Consider the following 9892-nt stretch of genomic DNA (forward strand, 5'->3'; position numbering starts at 1 on the left):
AAGAATGCAAATTGTTCAATTAGACTGTATGGAGACACCTCATCTAGATTTGACCTAAAGCGCGGCGTCAGGCAGGGGTGTCCTGTCTCACATACTTGTTTCTGATCTGTGCTCAACTACTCTCTGATTTCATTAAGATCAGCCCCTTGAAAGGTATCACAATAGCTGAAAAAGAAATAATCATTAGTCAGCTAGCTGACGATACTACCTTATTTTTAAAGGATGCCTCACAGGTTTCAGTTGCTACTGATACAATTAAGACATTCTCTAAAGCCTCTGGTCTATTCTTAAATATCAATAAGTGTGAGCTGCTCGCCCTTAAAAACTGTAACGTTCCGTCTATCTCTACCATTCCACACCTTGGAATTGTTATTAACAAAAACAACGACACCAGATGCTCTTTGAATTTCAACCCAGTCGTAGGAAAGGTAAAGACTTTTTTTTTTAATTTATGGCTTCAAAGAGACTTTTCTCTTAAAGGAAGTATTTTGCTAACCAAAGCTGAGGGCATATCTCGTCTTACTTATGCAGCCTTATCTCTAAATGTCAACAAACGGATCTCTACGGTCATTGACAACTTACTATACAACTTTGTATGGAGAAATAGAACCCATTATGTTAGAAAATCAGTATTAATGAACTCCTATGTAAATGGTGGTCTAAACTTTCTTGATTTCTCTACCCTCAACAATACCTTTAAGATAAATTGGATAAAACCGTTTAAAAAAAAATCCAAACTCAATCTGGAATTTTATTTCCAACTACCTGTTTTCAAAGCTTGGAAGTCTTAAGTTCCTCTTACTTGGCAGCTACAATGTGGAAAGAATCCCCTTAAAATATCAAACTTTTCCCCTCACAAGTACTACATCTGGAACAACAGAAACATATTATAAAAACACAAATCATTGTTCTTGGAAAACTGGCTTGTCCATGGAGTTTATCTGGTTAAACAGCTCCTCAGTTCTAGTGGTAAATTAATGTCATACTCCAAACTTCTAGACAAGTATGGTATACCACTGAAGGAATATGCCTTAGTGTTTGATGCAATCCCTTCTGGTGCTCTAATGCTTCTTAGAAACTATATACACATATATCTGTACCAACTTTTTTACCACTGGATCCTTGTGCGACTACTGTTGGCCAGACCTGAGACTCGTAGTGACGGATTAATTGACAGCTGCTGTCAGACTCTATGTTATTATTATTCCTCACACGGTCGCAAGACGACATGTACATGAATCTGGCGTGGTGAGCTGGAACCTGCTTACGTCAGCTGTCACCGCTTACGTCACGAAGTACCACAACAGCCAATAGGAAATTTCAACTGCAGTAGCCACCGTTCAACCTGAAGAGGGCAGCACTCAGACGTTTTCACACCATATATTGTAGAATTAAAACACTTTATACACAAATGTCAAAAAAATTACTTGAATCAATGACCAGTACTAATAAAGCCCCATGCTTACAGATCATTAACTAAAAAAAGTTGGTTTAGGGTTTAGTTACCCTTTAATGAACGACCCATCACTTGAATATACCTTTTTACGATTGGCTTTGGAACACGGAAGTAAACGTTTGGGTAAACTTCGGCAGCGGTGAATGGCAGTCCACAGCAAATACTATTTTCACTTACCCATTTTCTCCAAGACCAAAAGAAATAGAAAAATCCATTATTATGTTTGAATTACTTTCTAGATGAGGAAAAAATAGAGAGCAGTGGATTAAGACAGTCAGGTGGGAGAATATGCAAAACTGACTGTCACTCTTTCGCCAGCTGTAAAAGAAACCCCCTCACAGCTGTGGAAATTCATTTTTTAAAGTAATTCTAGGGTAATAGAGTGGTGGTGGTGTAGTGGGTTAAAGCACATAACCGTTAATCAGAAGGTCGCTGGTCCCTGTAATAAGTACACTGTAAGTCGCTTTGGATAAAAGCGTCTGCCAAATGCATAAATGTAAAATCACACCGAGCATTATGTTATAAACTTACACTCAATATTTTAAAAAAAAATGTATAATGTAAAAAAATGGCAAGATTTGAGGCGGAAACGCGTCATCACCGACTTTGCCACTGTTGCACAAATTAAACTCGGGAGATCATTTTGATACCCGAGTTTAAGAGATGGGAGGTGTCCTACACTTTCAACATGGCAGAGAGTAGTTTCTTTAGTGAATTACAGGTTTTTCTAAATACGCTTACTATTTTGGTCATATTAATTTATGTATATCAGCAACTATTTGATACACATTTTTACACCATAAAAATAGCTTGTATTAGACCAAAATACATTTTTCATCAGCAAGCAGAGGCATATTTTTAATTGTGTCTAAATAAAGGTTCCTTGTGAAATATAAGATATTTTTTCTGACAACAAAGCACTTGAATGTGAAGTACTCGTAATTACCACTTCAGAAGTGGAAAGTAGGATCATTCCGATAGCACACAAATGCTGCATTAAAGGGTATATAATTTGCCTCAACTCGTGTTAAAAAAGCATAGGTGTGTGTTAGCTCGTAAATCAAATAAACTAATTATTATATATGTGTTGATTATATAGTGATCAGAATATGAAGTTGGGCCCAGCCAGAAAAAAGTCTTTATTCTAAAACACATCAGGTATCAAACAAATTACAAGTAAACAATCAGAAAAGCCCTCACAGAAAGGCTAAAGAAAATGAATGGAATTGGAATTCATGTGTAAAGCTCAAAGTCTATTCGCTTTGAGTTGTAGAAAGGGGCACCTTCTTGGTCAACCTTTCTACAGTATACACCATCCTTAAAGTAGCCCTCGTCCACCCACTCCTAAAATGAAAGATACAGAAATATATTAGACACTACTTTTGCTGATAATACTTAAACCTTCAAGACAAATTATTAAAAAAATAACAAGAGTGAAAAAATTAAAGGATTAGTTCACCCAAAAATGAAAATCCTCACATGATTTACTTACCTTTCACATCCCAGATGTGTATGACTTTCCTTCTTCAGCAGAACTGAAGTGAAGATTTTTATAAGCAGATTTTAGCTCAGTTTGTCCATACAATTCAAGTAAATGCGTGCCATCAGGCTGCTGGCAATCAGACAGTACAAAAGGCAAATTTAGGCAGCATAAAAGTAATCCACATGACTACAGTTGATCGATTAATGTCTACTGAACAAATCGATACTTTGGTGTAAGAAAGTAATCGCTAATTAAAAATGTATTAACTTTAAAAAAAAGAAATTGCTTCCTGCCAGCAGTCGATGCATCAGTGACGTAAACACTGTGGGCGTTCACACGAGAAGTTGGAAGTCGCACTTTGTATACATCAGAGAAACAAACGTCACGTGAAAGTTTCAAACAGCAATACAGTGCTGAGCGGAAGCAACCATTTGATAATTAAAAAACATTTTAATTAGCTAAAATCTGCTTATAAAAAAATCTTCACTTCGGTCCTGCTGAAGAAGGAAAATCATACACATCTGGGATGGCTTAAAGGTAAGTATATCATGAGGATTTTCATTTTTGGGTGATAAAAATAAGAAAAAATATTTTTATTACAATCCCAATTCCAAAGAAGTTGGGACAGTATGGTAAATGCTAATAAAACAAAAAGGAGAGATTTTTACATTTCATTCAGCCTTTGCTTATAAAAAAAACTACAACACATTATTTGATATTTTACCTTGTGAAGTTTTGGGGGGGGAAAATATACACTAATTTCAAATCAGATAACAGCAACACACTCCAAAAAAAGTTGGGACAGTCAAATGTTTATTACCGTGTAACCACCAATACTTCTAATGACACTTAAGCGTTTGATTGCTGAAGACAAGACATTTCCATAATTCATCTACTAGGCAGGTCTTCAGCTGCACAATTGTACTAGGCCTTCCTTGCCATATTTTAAGCATTCTCAATTGGAGACAGGAAAGGAGAGCAGGCAGGCAAATCTAGCACTCTGTTTATGAAGCCAAACAATCGGCAGTATGTGGTTTGATGTTGTCTTGCTGGAAAATGCAGGGATATTCTGAGCATATAGGGGCACAAATCAAAATTGTACTTCATTTTGTCTTAACTTGACAGAGATCACGCACATTAAGAAGTGTTTTTTTACCTTGCTTTTTATGCACCAAGATTGCACTGAGATTTGACCAGATTCCTTGAATCTTTTAAATATATTGTGCACTGTAGAGGGTGAAATGCACAGAATCCCCCAAATTTGTCATTGGGGAACATTGTTCTCAAAGCACTGGATTATTTGCTGATGCATCGGTTATCAAATTGGCATGCCTCAACCCATCCTTGCTCTTGAAGGACTAGGTTTTTTTTGGAGGCTCCTTATATACTATAACACGACTGCCTCACCTGTTTATTTCAACTCGTCGGATAATTACAAGTCCTAAATTGCCCATGTCAGCTTTTTTGTAGCATGTTGCAATCATCTGATTAGAAATGAGTTTATATTTTCTCAACAAAAAAAGCTATTAAATTCACTTGGTAAAACATCAAATAATGTATTGGTGTAGTGCTTTAAATATAGCACTGGGTGATTAGAATTTATAAATCACTCCTTTTTGTTTTTAATAGCATTTTCCAAACTGTCCCAACATTTTGGAATTGGGGTTGTATATCTACAAATGAACCCTTGGTAACGTAGCACCAATAATGTCATACCTGCATCTGTTGGCTGCTGAAGGGCCCATAGAGCTCAGAGTTTTCCTCATTGTCCCATTTGTACTCCCACATCACCTCATCAGTCACTGATGAGAAGAAAACATGGATGCAATTACAGAGGGATTAGTATGCATTAATTTATGTGACAAAAAAAGTCTCACATTTACAGAAGTCAAAATAATAATTCACAACATTTTACAATTAGCAATTATCTTAGAAGTCTCGTAGAGTCATTTGTTTGCAAATGGACTTTCTCATTTTATCACCACCTGTTTGGGTGACTTCATCACATTGGCCCAAAATCACAAGAACAACAGCAATGAAATGTTAAAAGATAAATGTACCTCTCCACGGCACCATAAAAAAAAAAAACATACCCATCCACTTATTCTCACCTCTGTCGTTGTCCTTATCCTCATCTTTTTCTACACTATGCCGCTCGTCAAATTTGTCACCAAACATGTCAAGTTCATCGTCTTCTTCCTCACTGTCCCCTTTAATTTTGGCGGTCTTTCCTTGTTTCATTCCCTTCAGTTTGTAGGCCAGTTTTTCATAGGTCTTCTGATAAATTTCAAACTCTCCAATGCCCACCAGTCTGTCTGCCAATGCTGTTAGTTTGTCTAGTTTATCAGCATCTCTGTTTGGAGTCTCCTCTTTTTCTTCTTCTCTTGGCTTCCCTTTTTTCTTTCGTCCTCCAAGACCCCCGTGTCTTCGAAGAGCAGCAGCCACTGTTTCTCCAGGCGACATCAGTTCAATGATGGCTTCTATGAGTTGATAATGGCTGTATGTAGCCAGAGGGTCTTCTGTTGGTTCTTTCTCCTCCTCCTCCTCCTCTTCATCACTTTCTTTCCTCTGCGCCTCTCTCTGTATTTCCTCCTCTGCTTCATCTTCATCACCAGCTCTTCTCCTTCGTTTAGCTGCAAGGCCTTTTTTCTTTTTCACTGGCTGTTCTTTTATCCTCACCTGTTTGAAGAGATACAGGGTAATCAAATAAAATCATTACATAAAGCATCTCTGAATGTTACTTAAATATTAAAATTTCAAATTATATTCTAAATTATTCATCTTTATTCATGCAACAGAATGTACCCAGTCAATATTGTCCAGCCAGTTGTCCCTGATATCCTTATCATTGTTGACAAAGTAGTTTCCTTCTGAATCAAAGTGTCCCTCTTGCATTTCTTCATCAAGGTTAAAGGGGGTGATGGGTACCCCCTCATCATAGTCAATTGTTGCCATTTCCTGACCTATAAACACAGACACTGTCAGACAAGTAACCTAATGCTCCAAAATGCTTAATTTCTCTTTATTATCTTTTGTTTCATTATTTTTGTTTTTACATAATAATTATTATTTATGTAAAAGTTTTCAAATCCCAGGGCCTTCTTGAAATTTTAACAGGAAATAAATACAAAGGTTTATTGAAGCATAAAACATCAAGTGAAAGAGTAGCATTTTGCAATGTTCTGAGTTTATTTCATAATGTCCATGAGACCAAATATTACCAGACCTTCCACATCATCGCTGGCAAGGATATTGTACTTGCTGCTCTTCTCTACATCCTCTCCCTCATCCTCCTCATCACTGTCCAAAGAGTGTTTCTCCTTAAATCTTGATCCTGGCCCAATCACACCATCAACCATCTTTGAAAAGACAGAGGATACAGTGTAACAGAGCATTACAAAACATTTAAATCAGTTTAATGTTTTTGAACAACAATCAAACTGTACATTATATCTCATATTAATGTCAATCAATAACCTGTAAATTGTATAGGAAGGTATGATGTAAATGTTTTCACATAGATATGTGGATATTTGGTATGCCTGGAGATAAATTGATAATTAAACTCCATCAAACTAGAATTACAGTGAATTCAACTTGTTAGTGAGTTGTGAAGCTTCCTCTTTAGGCAGATTGTCACTGTAATGTAAATAACAGCACACTTTGACAGTACTAATATATATATATATATATATATATATATATATATATATATATATATATATATATGGCAATTACCTTTTCTTTGGAGCCTCTTCTTCCAAAGTAATCTCCCCACCGTCATCCTCAAATGTCACTTTTCTTTTTGACATGCTATCAAAGACATGAAAAATTTAACTGCATGAGTAAAACTGTTGATAAAAATTTGTTATGTGGCTATTAATTTCACATTACTTTCTATAATAAAAAATGAATTAAATCCATCCAGTAGGCAAGTAAATGTCTCTTTCTAGACATGCAGGGTCTCCAAAACCAATCGAAAAGATGGAACCTGTTCAACATCACAGGGAGCGGTGCACTCAGTAATATTTTTGTTTATGTTGTTTTGGATTTACACTGACACGTAAATGCCACATCATACAAACACAATATTTCTGAGTTACAATGCCATTGTAGAAATTCACTGTTCACAGTCAGCCATTAATTAATTTAATCAATGAGTGAAAGTGTCCAATAACAGGGTGATTACCGAGATTAAGTGAGTAGTATTCATCAAAACATACTCTAAAATCTAAAATGTAAAAAGAGTTTAAAATGGCTGCACCCTTGAGGGCAGAATAAAACAGCTTTTATAAGGTAACTGATATGACTGCGAGACCACATAATTTTTTTTATTATTATAATAATAACAATGTATTTGTTTAGGAGTAAAACGTTTTAAATAAGTGCACCTTCAAAGTTTAAAGGCCCAAAACAAACACTTTATATGAAAGTAAAGAGCTTCACCGTGAAAGACCCTTTTAGTGTTCGGGAGCATATAAACTATTGCAACGCCTCTCTCAAATGTCAAAGCAGTAGGACAAACCTATCGCTATCTTTCTATAAACTTAAGATCACTTAATCTTCTTAGAAGAACAACTGTAGACGTTCAGATAATCTAGATAGCCCTGCATAAAATGCATTGCAATTACTGGTTTGGCACACTATTCCAAACCAAATTACGACGCTTGATAAACAATCCTCATGGAAGCACGCATGTAGCATAGTACAGCGCGAGCTAATGCGTCATGCACCAAGATCATTTATTTAATGACAAAACGAAGCATAAAATAGACTTTATCTCGATTTGAAAAAACATTTATTGAACTCGGCGTGTACAATTTCGACAACTGTTTAAATTATTTACCTGGTTGTTGTAGCTCTGCCCGCTGCGCCATTCAAGTAAACCTAAAACCGGAACAACGTCATGTGTGAGATTGTTGCATAGAGATTGTAGCGCCCCCTAGAGGCCACCGGGTACAATCACGCAGTATAAGAAGACATTCCATCAATTGTTTTTTCTTGCTTGGATGTAACACCACCACAAGCTCCTTATTTACGTTTTCGATTGACCCAATGTTGTTGTTGTTGTTGTTTTAATAAGTATCTGATATTACAGTTAACATCTGGCAATTTGACATTTGAGCAAATACTTCACAATTTGGATGTGGGAAACCACTTAATTGTAGTAGCCTACTTAGATATGAGATGTGTTTAGGGCGCAAAAATCTCCTCTATGTAAATGCACAATTCTGAAATATTCTAGTTGGGCTAAATGTTTAAAGGTGCAATATGTAAAATTTTTCATGTAATATTCGCCTTTTTTTTGCCAATGTGTTAACGGCTTGTAATGCAACTTAAAAAATGAGTCTTCCTGGACTTCCTATGTTGCCTATTTAAGTCTGTAGACTGATTTTCATGGGAAGGCTGCGGGTCGCTTTTGCCAGGAAAATCCAAAGGATGGGACGTTTATGCGCACTCCCGAACGTTATCTTAGAGATGGAATCCAGCAAACGTCCGGCTCCCAGCACAACACCAACTCCTACACAAACTCAGAGTAAGCCAAACATTTAAAAAAATAAATAAAATGTATCAACTGAATCCCATCTGGCTAAGCGAGAACTTGATTCTGGTCCAGTGAAAACTAGAGTGAACATCGGCAGGGCATTTTATTACTGGAGGTACCTTCGTTTGCTTTTGTGGATCAAAACCGACCCTGAATTGGCATTTTTCTTATTGGACAGGTAAACTTACATAACTGCAAATCATGTGAAATATAGTGCCATAAGGACTGATCTGTGTAATTTTAGCTAACTTGGTCTTGCCTGATAACGCTGACGAATTGCAAGCTACCTTGCTTTGTAACTTTCAAATAATTTAAACGATCTCTATGCTAAAAGTCAGGATAATGTTAATGTGTAATTATTCAGCCAGATAAACTACAATAACACATTAAATGAATGCTAGACAATGTTCAAGATAATGCAAAAAGACCCATTCATTAGTGTAACGTAACTCAGTTATACAGAAAATATATAAAATCTATTATTATAAAACAATAGCGCATCGATATATAAAACTGACAGTTGTGATGGAATCACATTAATACTGAATTGTGACAACATAATGTACAGTCTATTTATAATGTACAATCTATTTTATAAACAGCTACTGTCATCATCCACCAAATTTAGCTAACAGCTATTGATAAAGCTGGCTAGCTTGCTAAAGCCGACAAAGGTTTGCATATAAATGCAGTCAATGTATCATGCAAAGAAAAGTGATTACGTCAAACTACAGTCTTGCATATTCACACCTTTATCCACACTTTGTTTTAGCCCTGTTCCAGTACAGGAGAGACAAATATAATATACAGTCTCAAAGTTTGTAGTAAAAAAAAATCATAACTGTAATTTCTTTGTACATTACGTCATTGTTTTGGCCGATGCTGGCGTCCCTATGGAGTGTGTGCACAAGCGCGAGCACGAGCAACAGGTAGCTGGATGCAGTTCACTTAACAGCCACAGGTGTCATTAATAACAAGGGTTTCTGAATCTTCCATACAGCACCTTTAAGGAGAACCTTAATGAAAAACATAGATCAACAAAATCCAAGCAATAACAAAACGTTCCCCTGATGTTAGAGAGTTTAGTTCCCATATTTTGGGGAGCCAACTTCAAAAGGTTTAGTTAGATTTTTTGGCAACACTTTACAACAAGGCTTCACTTGTTAACATTAGTAAAGAACAGTAAACGTGCACTAACAATGAACGTTACTGTTACAGTATTTATTAGTCTTAGTTAATGTTACATTCATCTGGGTATAGGCTACTAATACATTTTTAAAATCACAAGTTGTAGACTATTTGTTAATATTAGTTAAGAATGTTTATATATATGTGTGTGTGTGTGTGTGTGTGTGTGTGTGTGTGTGTGTGTGTGTGTGTGTGTGTGTGTGTGTGTGTGTGTAAAACC

General features: G+C 36.1%; 1 protein-coding gene across 1 annotated transcript; it reads right to left on the reverse strand.

Moving 5' to 3' along the window:
• Positions 1–2577: 2577 nt before the first annotated feature.
• Positions 2578–7846, reverse strand: cd2bp2 (CD2 (cytoplasmic tail) binding protein 2). The gene is made up of 7 exons (XM_052132434.1): positions 7786–7846; positions 6679–6752; positions 6166–6300; positions 5745–5902; positions 5051–5618; positions 4656–4741; positions 2578–2800 (listed from the first exon to the last, which is right to left on the reverse strand). The coding sequence occupies exons 2-7, from the start codon at positions 6749–6751 to the stop codon at positions 2690–2692; spliced, it is 1131 nt and encodes a 376-aa protein (XP_051988394.1). The 5' UTR covers position 6752; positions 7786–7846; the 3' UTR covers positions 2578–2689.
• Between the last annotated feature and the right edge of the window lie 2046 nt (positions 7847–9892).

This window comes from Xyrauchen texanus, chromosome 8, assembly GCF_025860055.1.
Source record: "Xyrauchen texanus isolate HMW12.3.18 chromosome 8, RBS_HiC_50CHRs, whole genome shotgun sequence".
NCBI classification, from domain to species: domain Eukaryota; kingdom Metazoa; phylum Chordata; class Actinopteri; order Cypriniformes; family Catostomidae; genus Xyrauchen; species Xyrauchen texanus.

Excerpts from the sequence above, each read along its gene's own strand:
- cd2bp2 (XM_052132434.1), bottom strand. The coding sequence starts at position 6,751 with ATGTCAAAAAGAAAAGTGACATTTGAGGATGACGGTGGGGAGATTACT. Across the intron at positions 4,742-5,050 it reads GGATAAGGACAACGACAGAG|TGACTGATGAGGTGATGTGG; the intron begins GTGAGAATAAGT and ends TCTTCTCATCAG. Across the intron at positions 2,801-4,655 it reads TCAGCAGCCAACAGATGCAG|GAGTGGGTGGACGAGGGCTA; the intron begins GTATGACATTAT and ends CTTTCATTTTAG.